This window comes from Ambystoma mexicanum, chromosome 6p (assembly GCF_040938575.1).
Source record: "Ambystoma mexicanum isolate Mex_15411 chromosome 6p, UKY_AmexF1_1, whole genome shotgun sequence".
NCBI classification, from domain to species: Eukaryota; Metazoa; Chordata; class Amphibia; order Caudata; family Ambystomatidae; genus Ambystoma; species Ambystoma mexicanum.
Genome location: NC_090935.1, coordinates 113,490,158 through 113,510,503, shown reverse-complemented (window position 1 = coordinate 113,510,503; position 20,346 = coordinate 113,490,158). Strand labels below are relative to the sequence as shown.

The 20,346-nt window shown below is 48.6% G+C and overlaps 1 protein-coding gene across 2 annotated transcripts in view; it reads right to left on the bottom strand.

The window, feature by feature from the left end:
- FANCG (FA complementation group G) overlaps nt 1–20,346 on the bottom strand; it is a 574,353-nt gene that overhangs the window by 13,725 nt on the left and 540,282 nt on the right. Inside the window, exons 12-13 of one of the 2 annotated variants that reach the window (XR_011280595.1) lie at nt 2,053–2,214; nt 285–437 (exon numbers count right to left, since the gene is read on the bottom strand). Coding sequence is in view for 1 of the 2 variants with exons in the window: in XM_069626811.1 (XP_069482912.1) it covers nt 2,053–2,214 (162 nt within the window). In the remaining variant the exon portion in view is untranslated. The remainder of the gene's footprint in view (nt 1–284; nt 438–2,052; nt 2,215–20,346) is intronic. The other variant, XM_069626811.1, reaches the window with a different exon arrangement.

Genomic DNA, 20,346 nt, shown 5'->3' with positions numbered 1-20,346 from the left:
AGGCTAGTTTGACTTTCGTCCTGCATTTTCGCATCACTGCTGGACTTTAACTTGTTTTCTTTTCTGGCTCAACACTGCATTTCATCCTTTATCGTTTTCTTGGTAGTGACTGAAAAAAATCTTTTTTACTGTACCGACATTTTAGAAAGACGTGTGTAGGTGTGTTTGTGTAGGTGTGCGTGTGTGTGCAGGTGTGTAGGGATGTGTGTGTGTGTGTGTGGAAGGAGGGGGTTTCTATTTGCAAATATTGAAGGCCGCACCAAATTGGCTGGAAAAAAAATTACCTCTTTTTGGCATGCAGCCTTCAATATTCGAAAATATCACGTGGAACCGTTTTCTTCTCTTCTTGTTCTGCTTTTTTGTTAATTTATGTCATCACATCACTTCATGCACTATCTCATTAATTGTAAAGAACTTCGGCGTGAAGCGCTTTATAACTAAAATAAGAAAACAAGTAGACAAATCACGACAGTCAATCATATTTGGTTTTATTCTGTAGTATTTAAATAAAGTTTGCGTGATAAGGTAACCATTTCAAATGTAAACCTGGTTGAACTAAACATGTTTTAACATGACCATGCATTAGGTGTACTATAAAAATAAATTATTTCTCTAAAGTGTAAAACATTTTCTATGATTTAGCTTCCACTCAGGTGAGTTAAATTGATTGTGGCTGTAACTCTGAAGGTCCCTTAAAAAAATCATCACCAAGGCAAGGAGTGTCTTAAGTGATCGTGCTAGGAAATTGTTTTACGCTTTCTGAATGCAGAGAGATTCTCTCCATTTCCTTGTCTGCTTCCGATATCAGAATGCTCGGAACGCAGTCTACAAATAATGCCTTTATAGGTCTATATAGCATTCTCTACTTCCTCAGGATAATGCCCACACAGCTTTTGGTGCTTACATTAATATGGCTTGCAGGGTTCTAGTGATGGTAGCCAGTAGAAATATGTCTGAGCAGTTGCAGGGACATGGCTATTGGCATGCTCCTCACACCTGTTGGGCTTGCAGTGTAGTGTTCTGAATAGTCTGTAAGCTCTGCTGGTTGTTATGACCCGTGGAATGTCCGATGAGGTTGCTTTATCAACATTTGTAAGTTTATAAGAATGATATAATATTACATTTGCAAGATCATCAACATCATACAAACAATCTGTCTACAATTAAGGTAAACTGGATGTCTCATAAATCCAGAAGGAGGCCTCTCTCATAGTTCTTGTGAAAGAATATGTAGTTCCAATGTCCACTGCTTGAATGTTCAGAAAAGAAATGTGTTTGGAAAAGAACATTTCATTTAAACCAACCAATTAAAATTGCGACTGATTACATATATGTTCCGAGGACAACAAAAGGAAGCCCTGTTTCTGGAGGTAAATTTAGTAAGCAGAATCCATCCTAGGCACAAGGACATTTGCAGTACCTGTTTGTGTATGCAACTATGCTTCGGCAGAAAGTGAATTATTTGTGAGGGTACTTTCATTAGAAAACTACAATTCCAGTTAAGAAAATGTTCCTTCCCCCCACAAGGGGTCTTGGCTTGATTCATAAGCCCTTGAACAAATTGCAGTATTCTCAAGAGAGCAAGCAGATTTTGCCATTGATGCTGGAGGAAACATTTCACAGTAAGTCTCACGTGTGCTTGTTTCACCCAGTCCCCACTGTTACAAAGTAGCACTCCAATACAGAGGGCGGGCTTGCACACACCCACGCTGAGGAAACAAATCATATTCTCCTGCGACGAACGGGGTCTTAAAGTAACTTAGAGCTTTGCCCACTTACCCTGGCAAGAGGAGAGAATTCTGTCTAGAGGGAAAACATGAACTGAAGGTGCCCCCCTAGTGCTACCTGGGTGAAAACCAAGTGATGGAAGTCATCTAGTGGTTTCATTTTATTGTTCCCTCAAATCAGGTCTTTTAGGTTTATTGGTCCTACTGATGAGAATATTGCACAATAAAAATAAAGGTTCCCTTGGAACGTGCATTCTGCATTGTCGACATGGGTACTATTGAACTCCTTTTGCCCTCTCCCCAATCTATTGACTGTAGAAGATACCTGGAGACAACTGCAAGCAGAGCTGCAGATTCATCAGTGCATCTTTCTCCTTCCCCAGCTTCAGAAATTGTACACCTCTTCCTAGAAGTGCCAAGGTCTTCAATGCGTTCAACACTTTCACATCTCTTGGTGGGTGTTCTGCGGCCACGGTAGGGTCTGTACCTAGCATAACAAAAGTATAAGAATTGCATTTCACGTTTTACTGATCAATACGTTTCATTCAGACAGCACAATGTAAATACAGGAACATGCACATTATTGCAAAGTGGAACCAAAGGAAATCCATGTCTAGTTTTCACCCTTTTGTAGTTAGACATTATTACGAAAAAGTCTATAAAATGAAGAGTCATTCCAGATAAGGGAAGGACCAAGATTTTAATGCAACACAAAACAGAGCCAACAAATTGTAACTGCTACATATGGATTGCCCCATGGCATTAGCTACCAGCATTCTAGATGTCCACAAGGTCCTGTAGTCCTTCATCTTTCTATTCTCTGTAACTTCACTTCCTCTGAAGTACCAGGTACAGAGGATAAGCGCTACACTGTGATACTGACAGAAAGGAAAGGAAGCAAAGACCATGAGAACATAGAGCTGAAGTTCGTGCCAGCACAAAACGGAAGTGTAGGCTGGCCCCAAGACTGATGCAAAAAGGGAATGTGGGTGCATTCTTCCTGCTGTAGCTTAGAGGCCGAGGATACATTCTAGGCAAGATGGGAACATGCAGGGTGAGAATCGAGGAACCATGCCCTGTATAAGACATGAGTGGGTCCCACCTGGAGACAGCATACCAAATTAATAGGAATTTCCTAGTCCTGTAGTTAAAGAGCTGTCCTTGTTTTCCTACATAAAGCACGGTCACCAAGGGGCAGCTTTGGCCAAGCAATCGAGGCAGGCACCCAGGAGGGGACCGGGGTAGAGAAAAGAAGAACAAGTTACTTACCAACTCTAACGTTCTTTCGACTGTATGTTCCTCCCACGTATCCCTCATCTTCTGATATTCGTATTTGCCAGCTTCGCTGCTTCGGAATTTTGTTTTCGCCAGAGGGTGCTGTACACAAGGTCTTGCCGTCGATGTCTCTCGATGCGCTCTGTACCGTGTCAACGTCACTGTTAGTATAAATAGCTCGTTCTGCGCCCGTTGGCTTCAGTTCTGTTTTTTGAGAGGAAATATTCGAGGAACACCTAGGCGTGCCTCATGGCTGATAGACTCTTCGTGAGAGGAAAGTGTAAGAAACGCAAACTGTACTGCGGGGCAGGCTGGGAGGGTCGATGAGGAATACGTGGGAGGAACATCCAGTCGAAAGAACGTTACAGTTGGTAAGTAACTTGTTCTTTGAATGAATTGTGTCCTCCCACGTATTCCTCATCTTGTGATAGACTCCCATAGCAGTGGTAAATTTGGAGGTGGGAGTATTATTGTTCTCATGGACGGAATGAAGTACCGCCTTGGCAAATAAACCCTCATTGGAGGAGGAGGCATCTAAGCAATAATGCTTGATGAAGGTATGCATGCATGCCCATGTTGTAGCTGAACAAATATCTGCTGCAGGGACTCCTCTTCAAAGCCGCAGAAGTAGCCATTCCCCTTGTGGAATGGGCTCGTAGCCCATCCGGTGGATTTTTCCCACTAATCTGTAGCACTCAATTATAGCAGAATGATCCAGCAGGATATAGTTTGTTTTGTCACCGCTAATCCCAATTCATGACCTATATAACCCACAAAGAGTTGGTCATCTTGACGTAATTTTGACATTCTTGAAATGTAAAAACTGAGGGCCCTTTTGGGGTCCAGTCTATACAGTCTCTCCTCTTCTTTGCCAAAATGAGGAGGATAGAATGTTGGTAATATGATTTTTTGTGACAAATGGAAGTAAGAAACTACTTTTGGTAAGAAAGATGGTTTAACTTTAAGAACTACCTTGTCCTTGTAAAACGTGGTATATGGGGGTTTACATGAGAGAGCCTGTAGTTCACTAACCTTGCGGGCTGATGTTAAGGCTACAAGAAGGACAGTCTTTAGTGTTAGAAGCATGAATGGGCAGGAGTGCAGAGGCTCAAATGGTATACAAGTTAGAAACTTAAGTACTAGATTTAAATCCCAAGTTGGGCCATGAAAGGGGACTGGAGGGTACACATTAGTAAACCCTTTCAGGAATTGAATTATTAATGGAATTTTGAAGTAAGAAAGGAGCGCTTGAAAATGGACAGCGCAGCAAGATATCCTTTAATTGTTTCGATCTGGAGCCCCAGATTGGCTAGATGCAATAGGAAAGAGAGCACCATTGGGGTGCCACATTGAAAAGGGCCCACATCCTTATCTTTGCAACAGTTACTGAATTTGTTCCGATGATACCGGTACAAAGATTTTGTTGCTGGCCTTCTGGCCGAAAGCAAAATTTCCATTACGTCATCCGGAAGATCCCAATCCTTGTAGCTCAACCTCTCAGAAACCATGCGTGAAGGTGGTGTGTCTTGACCTCTGGATGGAGAATGCGCCTTCCTCTTGTGATCGAAGATCCTCTTTCCTGAAGACGTATTGGAAGGCAGATGGACATGTCCAGAAGGTCCGGGTACCACGTCCTCCTGGCCCAATCCGGGGCAATTAGAATCATGGTTTTCCTGATCTTTCTCAACCTCCTGATTACTTGAGGAATCACGGGGACTTGAGGAAACGCGTACAGTAGAGGAAACTTTCAGTCCACCATGTACCCGTCTCCCAGAGCTCCTCTCGGAGGAAATTCCCTTGAGCAGTACTGTATTTCGCACTTCCGGTTTACCGTGGTCATGAACAGATCCACTTGAGGGGTTCCCCAAAGGGCGAAGATCTCCAGATGGACTTCCTGAGCTTACTACCACTCGTGGGAGACTGTGCTCTGCCTGCTCAGAGCGTCTGCCACCGTGTTCCGCTCTCCGGCTAGGTGAACTGCTGGTAGAGAGATTCCTTCTCGTATTGCTCAGAACCAGAGCTGCATTGCCTCTCTGCACAGTGGTAGTGATCCTACGCCTCCTCTCTTGTTGAGGTAGTACATGGCCACTGTGTTGTCCGTCATTATCAGGACATTCTTTCCCTGTTCAGAGGGCAGGAAGGCCTTCAGCGCTAGTCTGATTGCTCTCAGTTCCAATAGCTTGATGTGTAGTTTGGACTCCGATGGAGACCAATGACCGCTGATTGTCAGATCCTTGTTATGGGCTCCCCACCCTGTGAGTGAGGCGTCCGTTACTACTGTTATCTCCGGCCATGGTTGCCAAAAAGATTCTCCTTTGAGGATGTTGTCGTTGCAAGCGCACCAGAGTAGATCCTGAGCAACTGCACTCGGGACTTGCAGAAGATCAGACATACTCCCCGAGAACTGAGAGCACTGAGTCCTGAGGTCCCATTGAAGAGATCTCATTCTCAATCTGGCCTCTGGCACCAGAAAAATGCAGGATGCCATGAGGCCGAGGAACCTCAGAAAATCAAAGGCCGGCAGATGCTGGCCATTCTGGAATTTTGTTACCATCTGCAGAATGTGTAGAGTTCTCATCTCGTGAGGCGAGGTTTTTCCCGAGGAAGTGTCCAAAACTGCTCCGATAAACTGGAGTTTTTGGGATGGTATCATGTGGGACTTCTTGAAGTTAAGGGAGAAGCCCAGTTTGTGAAGCAAGTGACAGGTGATCGACAGATGTTTTTGAGCTTGTTCGGGAGAACGTGCTCTGATCAACCAATCGTCCAGGTAGGGGTAGACGTGAATCCCCCCTCTCCTGAGACTCACTGCCACCACCGCCATCAGCTTGGTGAAAACCCTCGGGCGGAGGTCAGCCCGAATGGCAGAACTTGAAACCGATAGTGAGAACCGCCGACTGCGAACCTCAGGTACTTTCTGTGCCTGTGATAGATTGGCACATGAAAGTAAGCATCCTGAAGTTCCAATGATACCAACCAGTCTTGGAGTTGGAGAGCCTGAAGGAACTGTGAAAGGGTTACCATCTTGAACTTGTCCTTCCTGAGGAACTTGTTCAAGTTTCTCAAGTCCAAGATGGGTCTCAATCCTCTGTCCTTCTTTGGGATGAGAAAATAAGGGGAGTACCAACCCTTGTTCCTCTCCGCTACAGGTACATGTTCTATTGCACCTTTCTCTAGCAGGGTTAAAATTTCCTGCAACAGGAGCGGGTCTGGAATTTTGGCAGAGTTGGCTCCCGGTGGATGATCCTGAGGCCTTTTTAGAAAAGGCAGTAACCTAGAGCTACTGTTTCCAGTGCCCAAGCATCTGAAGTAATGCCCCTCCATTCTTTCAGATGCTTAGAGATTCTGCCTCCCACTGAGGATTTGTGTGATAAGGGCTCAGAGTGATTTGGAGGCGGCTGCAGGAGCGGCTGAGGGTAAATATGCCGTTCCTGAGGATGGCTTTGTAGTCTTTCCTCGTCCACCACGAGTGAAATTTCTTTTGCCTCTTTGAAAGGCCTGTCCTCTTCCTCTACCAAAAGAGGAGTAGTACTGAAAAGGACGACCCCTCCAGGAGGATGAGCCCGAATAGGGTTTCTGAGGCTGTCGCATGAAGGCACTAAGGGATTTAGCTGCCCCTTTTGAGGTCTGTAGTCTTTCTAGGCTTTCATCAGCCTTACAACCAAACAGCCTCAAGCCATCAAAAGGCATGTTGAGAAGTCTGGCCTGCACATCTGCTGCAAACCCTGACTTTCTCAACCACGCAAATCTGCGTAGCACTGTGCTTGAAGCCATGGACCTGCTGATACTTTCAGCAGTGTCCAGTCCAGACTGGAGACATTCCCCCATTGCCTCCTTCCCGTCTTTGACAATATTCAGGAAGCCATCCCTTTCCTCGCTTTCCAGAATATGTTCAGCCACCGCCGAAATGCAGTCCCACAGGATATGTGTGAACTTGGCCAGGGTACAGGTTACGTTAGTTGACTTTAAGGCCATGCTACCCGAAGTAAAAACTTTACGGGCCCAAGCATCTACCTTCTTATACTCTCTATCCGGAGTGATGGTTGGATATGCAGTCTGTTTTGTAGTCGCAGCCTGAATAAGCAGACTTTCTGGAGTGGGATGTCTGTTCAAATACTCAGGATCAGAAGTAGAAGTTCTATACTTCTTAGGAAAATTACTGTTTACTGCAGCAATGTTGTCAGGAGGGGAGAACTGGATCCTTCTGGGGGCCCCGATCTAGAATGTCTGTCATGTCATCCTGATCAAAGGTGGGTGAGGCTCTACCCCAACCCATATATTCCACCACTCTGTCCATTAAACTCCTGTACCCTGAATCTGCTTGTTCTGCAGGGTCAGGTCTCGCAAACTCGAGGTCAGGTGACGTATCAATGCCACTAGCAGAGTGAAGAGTCTCGCACAGGTCTCTCATTTTAGACTCTGGGTCTATTAGTTCCTCTGGAACCTGTCTAGTGCCATATTGCACTCCAAAAGAGAAACCTCCTCATCTTCAGAGCCACTTTCTTCAAATATCGAAGACATAGACTTAAAAAAAGTCTGATTTTGGTAATGGAGTAAATCTACTGTCTTGTTCATGAGTTTTTGTCGAAGGAATGGAAGGATCCTTCGAAGGTATCGAAGGAATCTTCGACGACACCGATGGAGTCTTCGACAAAGGTGTCTAAGACGCTTTAGGCTTCGATGTCGAAGCTGTCGGCGCTGATGGTGTTGACGAAGTTGCAGATGTTTTCGACAACTTCTGTTTTTTATGTGGTGTCGGGGAAACACTCGACTCTCGAGGATTCCTTGACGACTTGGCGTCGACTGGAGTCTTACGAGTTTCACCCATACTACTCGGTTTTACCGCAGTAGTTCCTGACTTCCCTGTGTCGTCCGACGGAGCGACCGGGGTCTGGCTCTTTTGAGGCTTCTTTGAGGGGGTTGAGGCCACATTCTCAAAGACCTCCATCATCTTTCTTCTAAAGTCTTCCCATTTCCTTGGCGATTTAGTTGGGCGTCGTAACAATTCGGTCGATGTATCAGATGATGATGAGGGAGATCTATGTCTCCTTTTAACTCTTTTAGAAGAGGAAGATGAAGAGCGCCTCGATCTACTACGAGATCGGGATCTCTTAGAGTGTTTTTTGTGATGCTGCAAATCTTTCGAATCAGATGATTTTTTATGTGTTTTTGACGAGGCCTTCGAGGGGGCCTTAGAAGCATCCCGCCCCACCGCCAGTTTACCTTTCATCTCACGAAGGGCCTTCTCCGTCATCGACTGACAGGAGCCACAGTCACCGGTTCCATGATCTGAACCTAGGCACCAAAGACAAATGCAGTGAGGATCTGTTATCGACATCTTCGAACCGCAGTCGATAAATTTCTTGAACCCAGTCTTGGGTGTAGAAGGAGTAGATGAAGATGGCATTTCCTGACAGAAATTCGAAGCGCACCGTTCTCGTGAGCGAAGCAATCGGAAAAACGGAAATGAAGCCAACGGGCGCGGTACAAGCTATTTATACTAACAGTGATGTCGACAGGGTACGCAGCCCGTCGAGGGACATCGACGCCACGACCTCGTGCACAGCGCCTTCTGCCGAAATTTCTTCCCAAAGCAGCAAAGCTGGCAAATACGAATGTCACAAGATGAGGAATACGTGGGAGGAAATAATCCATTTGAAACATTGTTTTTGCTTCTAACTATAGATCACAAGTGTTTATATCTTTCACATATTCACATGCGTTGAATAACACCCCATCATCAGGCTGGGAATCTTCAGTATAGCTGTTGAACAGCAGTTAAAGAAAGAAAACTGCATGTCCCATACAGCCTATCAAACGTCTTTGGTTTTTTTTTGCCCTATGACCCCTTCGCTCCGCCCCGAGGCTATCTTCATAATTTTAAGAGCACAAAGTGACCGGTATTACTAAAGAGCATTTGAGCCTTGACAGGAACAGCTGAGTCGCATGTGAATCAATGAACGATACCTACTCTGCAGAACTAAAATTACAAGCAATACAACTTTGTGTTTTGCATTATTAGATCTCTCATAGATTCAAATGTTCTGAATAGATTAACAAGCAGTATACAATGCACACAACGTATTACCATAAAGTGAAAAGAATGCTCTCCACCTGGACTAAGCACCACCCACCTTCTTGGCAGATGGGGAGCAGGTTCAGGTGAATCTAGGTTACCTGGCCTATGCACCACCCACCTCCTTAGCCCTGCCTCTTCCTTCCTGCTCTTAACTTTTAGATCAAGGGCATCTCTGCCCGGGCGTCCGAAGCTAAGGGCAGACAAAGAAAAGGGCAATTCCACTTTTTGGACAAGGAGGACCCAGGGCCTGACCCCCTGCTCAGACAGCAGGTAAGCATGCACCAACATGTGTTTACTCCCTCTGTCCCCACAGGCCACCCCAACCCCTCTGGTCCCCCCCGTGATGTTCCCTTGTGCCCCCCTTCTCACACATAGTTGTTGCCTGTTTTGCTTGATTCTTCTACCCTGCTCTCCCCCCTCCCCCTCTGGCCTACTTATGCAGGAATCTGTCCAGATACATTCTGGTTTCACCATCACCATCTTGTGGCCAAAGCTGGATTTGACTTTTATGGACTTCATTGATTCACGGTGCGTCACCCTTTCTCAACTCTCTCGCTGGACTTCCTTTGCATCTTGTACTCATGGTGGCCCTGAACCATGCTGTTCCCATCTTCATCTTGTATCCTGGCTTGAAACATTATGTGTTACTACTGACTTCTGCAATTGTATACACTCTCCCCTCTTGCTTCTCCACTCTTTTTGACTGCTTACTCTCTGTTCTCTCCTCCTTTCCCTTTCTCCCTTTTCCTATCTCCTCCCCTCCTCCCCTTACTTTCATCTATGCATTTACTCTATCAGAATTGTCCCTGGACCTAGTATGATAGCAACCTCATCTGTCTCCTCCCACCTCTCCTTAGTTGTCTCCCCCACCCCCAGCACTATCTGAAGTGTTGTCAGGCCTAGTATGATAGTGGCTTGTTTTGTTCCTCCCCTCCCTTTCTGCACCCCTCTCCCTCGCCTTTTGTTTTTCTCCAGCACTACCAGAAATGTTAGGCCTAGTGCGGTAGTTGCCAGTCTGTTTCCATTTTTTTCTCACTCTCGCCCTCCCTTCCTTATCTAGGTATTAGCTCTTGACTATCTGAAATGTCATCAGGCCGAGTACGATAGTTAATTTCACATCCTTACTGTTAATGTCCTGTAAGAGTGTCATTGTATTTTCCCTTGTTCCCTCCCTTGCTGTGAAGTGCTTTGAAACACATTGTGTACAGGCGCTATATAAATAAACTATCATAAACTATCATGTTGACTAAACCTCTTGCTCAGGTTAAGTTGCGTATGCCCTTCGCCAGACTTCACATTTAAACTGCTGTTTACATCTTAGTTTTGTGCAATGCAGGAAGGGGTCCATTTAGCTAGTCTCCCCTTTGAAATAGCACAACTCATGGCAGCTGCACCGACTAAAACAAACAGCTAGGTCATATTGCGCAAGTCTTTAGACCTGTCCAAGCAGGTCTTGAGATCAAGCTTCACATCAAGAGTATACAGAGAGCTCACTGTCTGGCAGGAGGCATTGGAAACGAATGTTGGCAAACTATGGATTTGTTTAAATGGGAATTTGAGGTTGGACGATAGTACAGCCTTGCCCTCGTAGAAGCGGAGAAAGTTCTTTAATCACAAAACCAGAGATTTCTCACATTAGAACAAGAACAAAATATACCTTAACTCAGTCTGGTGCATTGGCTCAAAAGGGTGAGCCATCAATTTTGCTAGCAGTAGTCGGCACCCACAATTGAATCGTTTTGAGAATAAGGGGCAGCATATGGTCGTCCAAGAGTTCCTTTACTATCCTGTGGGTTGGCCTGGTATCCTCAGGACCCACTGTATCTGAGCAAGACGCACTCACAAATAAAGCATGTGGGTGGGCCGATTTTGACAAATGCAGCAAGTAGGCAAGAGTTGGTTAGTAGTTTTGAAAAAGAGAGCAGGCCGTATTCCTGCTCAACAAGCAATTATGTTTCCTTTTGCCCTCATGGGTATGCAATACGGAGGCAACCCAGGATACATCCCCATATGCAAACACACTTTCCTTGCATTTATCTGAAAGGTCCAAGTTTCTGAATTCTTTAAACTCAGAAGCCACCCTCTATGGTCCAATGATGCTGGAACATTCATGCACATGTAGTCATAAGATGGCTGCAGCACTATCGGTTCATGATTAGACAGCTGCTAAAATCTAAAACTGAGAGGCACGTTCTGGTGCCATCAGGAATATCCTGCATGACTTGCTGTATCCTCACTAGAATTCTGGGGATTGGGTGAACTGGGGAAAAGGTTTGAGTAAATATACCTGCCAACGGAATTGAAAACATTTCATTTGAGGGCACCTCCTTTTAAACTATCAGCATTGCCATTTCTGAGATATTCAAAAGACATCTACATGTGGCATCCTGCATCTGTGAAAAACCTGATGAAAACAGGTCGAAAAACAGTTTAAAAGCGGTTAAATTGTCAAATGAATAAGGCAATGCCTGGAGAAGCTTTAAGTTACTTACCTGTAACTATTGTTCTCCAGCATGGGTCTGGCATGGATTCACATGTTCATGAATATTCCCCCTTTTACTATAGCTTTAAAAGGTGTCCAGTTAAAGTTTTGAATCCTTTTGGTCGAATGCCAAAAGGATCGAATCAATAGGCCCGAAAACAAAAGGGTCGACATTTTTTTTTACATGTATTTTTTTTGTGTGGCTTTTGTATACATAAAAAAGGTATTTTTAACAAGAAAAACTGGTGTTTGGGGGGGAATCCCCCCCCACCAAAAAAAAAGTCCTATTGACTCGATCCTTTTGGCATTTGACCAAAAGGATTCAAAACTATGATCTATAACCGCCTTAAAACTGTATTTCTCCTCTAAACCAATCACTGTCCTCTGGGTCATACTGCCCCCATCCAATGATGAGCCTCTCCCTAAGCTCCACTCCTGGTGGCGATCTTCAGATTTAGTAAGCACGTAAAGTGGCAGTATGAACCAAGAAGAGCAACAAAGGGGAAGGCGAGAGGGTTCACATGTGAATCCATGCCAGACCCATTCTGGAGAACAATAGTTACAGGTAGGTAATTAAATCTTCTCCAGCACAGGGTGTGGCATGGATTCCCATGCTCATGAATAACCATTACACAGCAGTACATATACGTAACCAGGAAATGTGGCAAGGCTCAACAGAAGCAATAAACACTCACCCCTGAAACAGACCGACCATAAATTAACAGGTTGCATAGCACTGTTTGGCAGACTCTGGAGTCTTCACTGGAATCCCTGTTGACGCAGTAGAACCTCGTGAGGGAGTGCATGGACCTCCACATAGCAGCCCTGCAGATGTTGAGCAGGGGCACACCAGAAAGAAACACTGTCGTTGCTGCGATGGCTCTGGTGGAGTGGGCTATCAGCCGGCCCGGCAGCGGCCTGCTAGCCAGTCGAGAGCCACCTGGAGATGGAAGCCTTCGACAAGGCCTTTCTGTGAGTCACAGGTCCAAAATTCACGAAATCTTCCAGAAGTTGTTCATGCGTGGCACATAAAATTTCAAGGCACAACAACATCCAACGAATGGAAGTCCCTCTTTACTGGTGTCCACGGATTTGGGAAGAAGAAAGGTAACAAGAAAGGCTCGTTGAGGTGGAACTCCGACGGCACCTTCAGCATAAAGCTGGGTGTGTACGCAGTACCACTCTTGAAGCGTGGAAGGACAAGTATGGGTATGGCTGCTTGCACAACAGGGCTTGGATCACCCCAACCCGCCTGGCCGAAGTGATTACCATGAGGAAATCTGTCTTCCATGATAGAAACTTCAGCGGATTCCTGATGCATTGGTTGAACCATCCCCCACCCCAATGAGCTTAGTCAAGACCACATTGAGTTCCCAAGCCGGGGCAGGAGCCTTCACCGGACGAAAAGTCCTCAAAAGGCCCTTGAGGAACTCCTTAAGAGTCTGAGACCACAGGGAAGCCTACTCAGTGCCCTGCTGTAACGGTATATGGAGGCCAGGTGCACCTTGATAGAGGCATGAGCCCGTCCAGCCTTGGCAAAGGAAAGCAGGTATGGTAGGATCTGTGGATCTGTGACACGCAGAGGGGTAAACTTCTGAGCCCGGCACCACACAGAGAAACGCTTCCACTTATGGCCACAGCACGTCAACGTTGAAGAGGCTCTGGCCATTGTCAGGATGTCATTACACTCTGCAAGTAAAGAATAATGTCTAAACTCTAGGGCTTCAGAAGTCAGGCCCTGAGGTTCAGTGATGCTGGGTCGTGGTGCAGAATTGCCCCTCCCTCTCTGGGAAAGATCCGGAAGTATTGGCAGCCTGCTGGACGGAGCCGCCGACAGACGTAGCAGGTCTGGATACCAAATTTGCTTGCAGCCATGCCAGACCGAAGAGTATCATCCTGCAGTGACACTGTCTAAGTGTGTTGATCACTTGTAGCAGGAGTGGGAACAGAAGAAAAGCATATAGGAAAAGTCCCTCCCACTGGAACGAGAATGCGTCCCCCATGCTCCTCGGCTGCAGAATCCTGCTGGCGAACTTCTGACACTTGGAATTCATCGCTGTTTGACTAAAAGGCGATCTGGGGTTGACCCCATACGTTAAATAGAAGATCCACCTGGTCCTGGCGAGGCTCCCACTCATGGAAAAAACATAGCTCCCTGCTGAGCGAGTCGGTGATGGTGTTCTTGATGCCCCCTATGTGAAAAGGGACGAGAAACATGTCCTGATGAAGGGCCCAGTGCCACAGATCCTGGGCCTCCCTGGAGAGCGCCGGGGAGCGCGGACCGCATTGCTTTCGGATGTAGAACATGGTGGTGGTGTTGTCTGTAAAGATACTCACCATCTTGCCACTCAGCGATGCCAGGGTGGACTTGAGGGTCCAGAAAACGGCCTGGAGATGCACAACATTTACGTAAAGAGTCTTTTCTTCTGCCAGCTATAGGCCTCCGGCATGCAACTATCTGGTGCAAGCTCCCCAACCTTCCAGAGAAGCGTCGTCTGCAGTGACAGTCTCCTGGTAAGGAGGGACTTGGAATGGGCCCTTGCGTGAGATGAGAGCGCAAGCCCAACCAATGTATTACTCATCGGAACTCCTCGCTGAGAGCGATCTTGTCCCAAGACTTGCAGCCACCACGCATCCAGAAACTCCTAGAGAGGTCTCATCTGTAGTCTGCAAAGGAGGACGAGGTTGATAAAGGAGGACATCATGTCCAACAGTGATGGGACGGTGCGCACAGTAGCTGACCACGCCGACGACAGGTGCTGCACCTTCCCTAGGATGGCTACCATCCTCTCTTCCGAGGGAGATGCCAGGCAAGTCACTAAACTGTGTTTAATCGGGCTCCCAGAAAAAGAGCGTTCTGCGATTGCTCCAAGCAGGACTTTTGGAGAATCCCAGATCCATCAGGTAACACACGGTTCTTGCCGTGTGCTGGCTCGCCAGAGCCTGGTAGCGGGATCGGACTAGCCAATCATCCAGGTAAGGGTAGACATGGATTCCCTCGAGATGAAGATGCACCGCTAATGGCACCAAACACTTTGTGAAGACTCTTGGGCTGATTTCAGGCTGAAGGGGGGTGCCTTGAACTGATAGCGTCTCCCCTGTACTACGAACCGCAGCAACTTGCAGTGCTTCCGATATATGGGGACGTGGAAGTAGACATCCACCAGTTCCAGAGACACCAGGAAGTCAGCCTCATCACGTTGACCGAGCTTGTGGTGCAACGTGACCATCCTGAACATTTGGGACTTCAAGTACTTGTTGAGGTGTTGCAGGTCCAGGATCTGCCTCCACCCTCATGTATTCTTTCAGACTAGAAAGTATCTGCAGTACACCCTGGCGGTACTATGGGACGGGTTCTATATCCCCCTTTTTTAACATGGCGTGGACATCCTGCAGCAGGTGCGCCACGTACAGTTCTTGTCTAGCCACAAGGGGAATACGAAAACACCTGCTTTAGAAGTCAAGGTGTGCCCCAGTCTGAGAGCATCCAGCACCCTCTGTCAGTGGTGATGGTCATCCACGTGCTGACGAACCTCGTCAGCCGGCCTCTCGCTAGGGTGCACAAGTGGGGGCCATAGTCCATGGCTGGTTCAGGTCTGGATCGGTGCTGGGGCCCTGTCCGGCGGGCGGCGCCGACGCAGTCCTCTACTGCTGTATGCCTGCGAGCAACCTCTGTACGCCTCTTGTGTCGTGGAGTGGGAAGGCTGCTGATAAAGAGTGGTGTAGCCCTTAGAGACCTGCCAGGTTTTTCCCTTCACTGTCTCCGTGCCAGTCTTGATGATTTGAAGAGACTGGTCGACCGTCTTTCCAAACAGGTTTTCTCTGCATGTACAACACCAATGGCATGTCCAACACCTTAGACTGAACGTCCGGCCTGAAGTTGGTGGCTTCCAGCTATCCCTGTCGATGAAGACACTTTTTCCCATCTGACAGAAGAACAAGTTACTTTCTTACCTGGTAACGTTCTTTCGATGGGATGGTCCGACGACGTATTCCATATCTATGACAGGTAATCAGCACAGCTGTGCTGCTTCGAAAAACTTTTTTCAGCGTCTGTGTCCTGCGTCGATGACGTCGATGCGCCCTCGTCGAGGACCTCCTCCGACGTCATCCGATGTGATAAGTAGGACGCACGACGCCCGTAGCCTCAGTTGTAGTTTTTTCCCCCAGAACGTGTGACATTAGTCAACTGCCAGTCAGACACAAAGCCTTGCGGAACGTAAGCTGCAATCGCAAAAGAAATTCTGCAGCGGGGAAGGCAGGGAGGGAGCGATATGGTATATGTCGTCGGACCATCCCATCGAAAGAACGTTACCAGGTAAGAAAGTAACTTGTTCTTCGAGGGGATTGGGTCCTCCAACGTATTCCATATCTATGACAGACTCCCAAAGCAGTACCAGAGCAAGGAGGACGGAAAGAATTTATCATCAAAATTTAGAATTGCCAATCAAATAGCAGATCAAAGGACCGCCTGTCCCCGGATGGAATCGAAGGAATAGTGACGTACAAATGTATGTACAGAAACCCAGGTGGCTGCATCACTGATGTTGCTAATAGGAACACCCCTCTGCAGGCAGAGGATGCAGCCATACCCCTGGTAGAATGGGCCTGCAAGCCAGCCGGCGGGTTCTTACCCGCCAAGCGGTAACACTCCAAGATGGTCAAAATAATCCAACGAGACAAAGTCTGTTTCGTCACAGCCTGTCCCAAACGCTTTCCAGCGTAACCAATAAAGAGTTGATCGTCCACTCTGACCCGGGACATGCGTGAAACAAAAGCTTAAAGCTCTCCTAGGATCAACCCTATGGAGCCTCTCCTCTTCCTTACCAGGATGCGGAGGAGGATAGAATGCCGGAAGAACAAAATTCTGGGCCAAATGAAATTCCGACACCACCTTCGGAAGAAAAGAAGGACGAACTCTAAGGACAACCCTGTCCTTATGAAATACAGTGAAGGGTGGCATAACTGAAAGTGCCTGTAACTCACTCACTCTGCGAGCGGAAGTAACCGCAACAAGAAACACAGTTTTCAGAGTTAATAGCCTCAAAGGGCAAGAATGCAAAGGCTCAAACGGAGCACCCATAAGAAACTTAAGAACAAGGTTTAAATCCCAACCGGGCACCAGGAAAGGTGACGGAGGGAACACATTAGTGAGCCCTTTCAGAAACTGTGAAATTAAAGGGATTTTAAAGTAGGAACACTCTTCAGACGAGTGCTTAAAGATGGACAGCGCCGCCAGGTAATCTTTAATGGTACCCACTTGCAAGCCCCTGTGGGTCAAAGAAAGTAAAAAGGACAGAACCAAGGGGATGTCACATGCAAAAGGATCCACATTCTGAACTCTGCACCAGTCGCAGAACTTACGCCAACGGTACAGAGACTTTGTTGCTGGCCTTCGGGCCGAGAGCAACACCTCCATCACGTCTTCAGGGAGGTCTCAATCCTTATACCTCAACCTTTCAGAAGCCAAGCGTGAAGGTTGAGGGATCTGACCTCTGGATGGAGAACATGACCCCCCTCCCGTGAGAGCAGATCGTCTCGGTAGGGAAGACGACGTGGAGGGCAGATGGACAAGTCGAGAAGGTCCAGGTACCACGTCCTCCGAGCCCACGCCGGAGCAATGAAGATCATCCGGGAACCAAACTTCCGTAACCTCCGCAGCACTTGCGGGATGACGGGGACTGGAGGAAACGCGTACAGCAGCGGGAATGACCACTCCACCACAAACGCGTCTCCTAAGGCTCCTTTTGGAGGAAATTCCCGTGAGCAGAACCTCTCGCACTTCCGGTTGACACTAGAGGCGAAGAGATCCACTTGAGGGGTCCCCCAAAGGGCGAAGATCTCCAGGAGAATCTCCTGAGCCAGCTCCTACTCGTGAGAGATCGTGCTCTGCCTGCTCAGAGCGTCCGCCGTCACATTTTCGTCTCCGGCCAGATGAACTGCCGAGTTCGAAACTTCCTGCTGGATGGCCCAGAACTCGAGCTGCATCGCCTCCCTGCACAGAGGAAGTGACTCTGCCCCCCCTTTTTGTTGAGGTAGTGCATGGCCACTGTGTTGTCCGTCAGGATCAGGACATTCTTTCCTCGCACAGTCGGCAGAAAAGCCTTTGGGGCTAGCCTGACGGCCCTCAGCTCCAACAGATTGATATGGAGTCTGGACTCCGACAGAGACCAACGACCGCTGACTGTCAGCCCGTTGGCATGAGCTCCCCATCCCGTGAGGGATGCATCCGTCACGATCGTCACCTCTGGCCAGGGAAGCCAAAATGGAGCCCCCTTCATCAAATTGCCTTCGACGGCCCACCACAGAAGGTCCCGGGCGACCGAGGGCGGCACCTGAACCGGGTCCGACATCCTGCCGGAGGACTGCGACCATTGCATCTTGAGTGCCCACTGCAAAGATCTCATCCGCAGGCGAGCCTCTGGCACCAGAAGAATGCAGGATGCCATGAGGCCGAGCAACCTCAAGAACTCGAACGCTGGGAGCGTCTGGGCATGCTGAAACTTGTACACCATCTGCTGAATGTGAAGAGCTCTCACCTGGGGAGGAAAACACTGCCACAGGGAAGTGTCGAGCACTGCTCCGATGTACTGGAGCCGCTGTGTTGGCGTCAAATGTGACTTCTTTAAATTGAGGGAGAAGCCCAGCCTGTGAAGGGAGTGGAAGGTGACGGACAGATGATCCAGGACTTGCTCGGGAGAGCTCCCCCTGATCAAACAATCGTCCAGGTAGGGGTAGACGTGAATCCCCCCTTGCCTGAGACGCGCTGCCACCACCACCATAAGCTTGGTGAAAACCCTCGGGCGGAGGTCAATCCGAACGGCAGGACCCAAAACTGAAAGTGCGAGTCACCAACCACGAACCTCAGGTACTTCTTCTTGTGCTTGGGATGGATCGGTACATGGAAGTAAGCATCCTTGAGGTCGAGAGACACCAACCAGTCCTGAAGCTGAAGGGCCTGGAGGACTTGAGAGAGTAACCATCTTGAACTTGTCCTTCCTGAGGAGTTTGTTCAAACCACGCAAGTCCATGATGGGTCTCAATCCCCCGTCTTTCTTGGAAATCAAAAAATAAGGGGAATACCATCCCTTGTTCCTCTCCGCTACAGGCACCAGTTCTATGGCGCCTTTCTCCAGCAGGGCTTGAATTTCCTGCGCAAGGAGCGGATCCGGACTCTGCAAAGAGAGGTTCCCCGGTGGATTGTCGCGAGGCCTGTGCCAAAAGGGAAGACAGTAGCCGTGGGTTATGATCTCCCGAACCCACACATCTGAAGTAATGGCACGCCACTCTACAAGATGCTGCGCTAGCCTTCCCTCAACCGGCGAACCATGGAAAATGGCCTCATGAATGAGTGGTAGCGGCTGCGGCGTTACCTGAGGGCAAAGAGGCAACTGCCTGAGCGGCCTTGGCACCACGGGTACCCTGTCGTCCACCTCTGGTACCCCTGCGTTGGCCTCTTTGACTGCCAGCTCCTCTCGCTTTACTGAAGGACGAGTAATAGCGAAAGCAATCACCCCTCCATTGCTGTCCCATAGGACGAAAAGGCGGAGGTTGGCGAACTGCAGCGCCCAACAACTTCGCTGCAGCTTTTGAGGTCTGCAACCTCTCAAGGCTCTCGTCAGCCTTGCTGCCAAAAAGGTGTTCACCGTCAAAGGGCATGTTGAGGAGCCGGGACTGCACATCAGGAGCAAACCCCGACTTCCGCAACCACGCAAACCTGCGTATCACGGTGCTCGCCGCCATGGACGCATTCAGCCATGTCCAAACCCGACTGAACGGACTCACACATGGCATCCTTACCATCCTGGACCATAGCAAGGAAACCATCCCGATCGTCCCCTTCGGGAATATGTTCAGCCGCTAACGCAACACAGTTCCACAGAGTGTGTGTGAAACGAGACAAGGCACAAATGGAGTTGGCCGCCTGAAGCGCCATACCACCAGAAGAAAACACTTTCTTCGCCCAGCCATCAAAACGTTTGTCTTCCCTATCAGGAGGGATGGTAGGGTACGACGCCTGCTTTGCCGGGGCCGTGGCCGCCTGCACCACCAAACTCTCCAGAGTGGGGTGCCTGGTCAAGTAGCAGGGGTCGCTACTGGCTGGATGGTATTTTCGCGACAAGGACCTGCCCACCGCCGGGAGACTCTCCGGAGCAGTCCAAGCCGCCGCCACCCTTCTCTGTAGAGCCATATGAAACGGCACAACCGGGTCAGTTGGGGGACTAACATCAAGGATGTCCGTGAGATCATCCTGCACAAACTCCCCTGGGGGAGCAGACCATCCCAAGTACTCGGAAACCCTAGCCATAAGGCGGCGGTACGAGGAATCGGCATGAGAGCCAGGCTCAGGCCTACAAACCTCCACCTCCGGAGAGGTGTCCAGTCCACTGGCATCATGCAGTGACTGCCTCAAATCGTCAAACTGACTATCGCCCGAGAATTTCATCTGGAACCTGACTAGGAACCAGGCCATCAGAATCCTCATCCACCTCCGAAATATATTCCAGGTGGCGAAAAGAAGGCACCCAAGAGTGCTTGCTCTTAACCAGAGCCTTCCTCGGGGGTTCCCCCCTGCCACGGGGTACCTCCGACACCCCGGCCTCGAAAGGCGTCGAGTGAATCGGCGCCGGCGTCGAGAGAACAGGAATCGGCGCCGAGAGGATTGGCGTCGACGTCGATTAAATCGGCGTCGACGTCAGATGCAGCGCCGCCAGCATCGACGGCGTCGACACAGTCCTCGAAGCCGGAGCTCCGAGCGTGTCCTTCGACGACCTGAGCGTCGACGG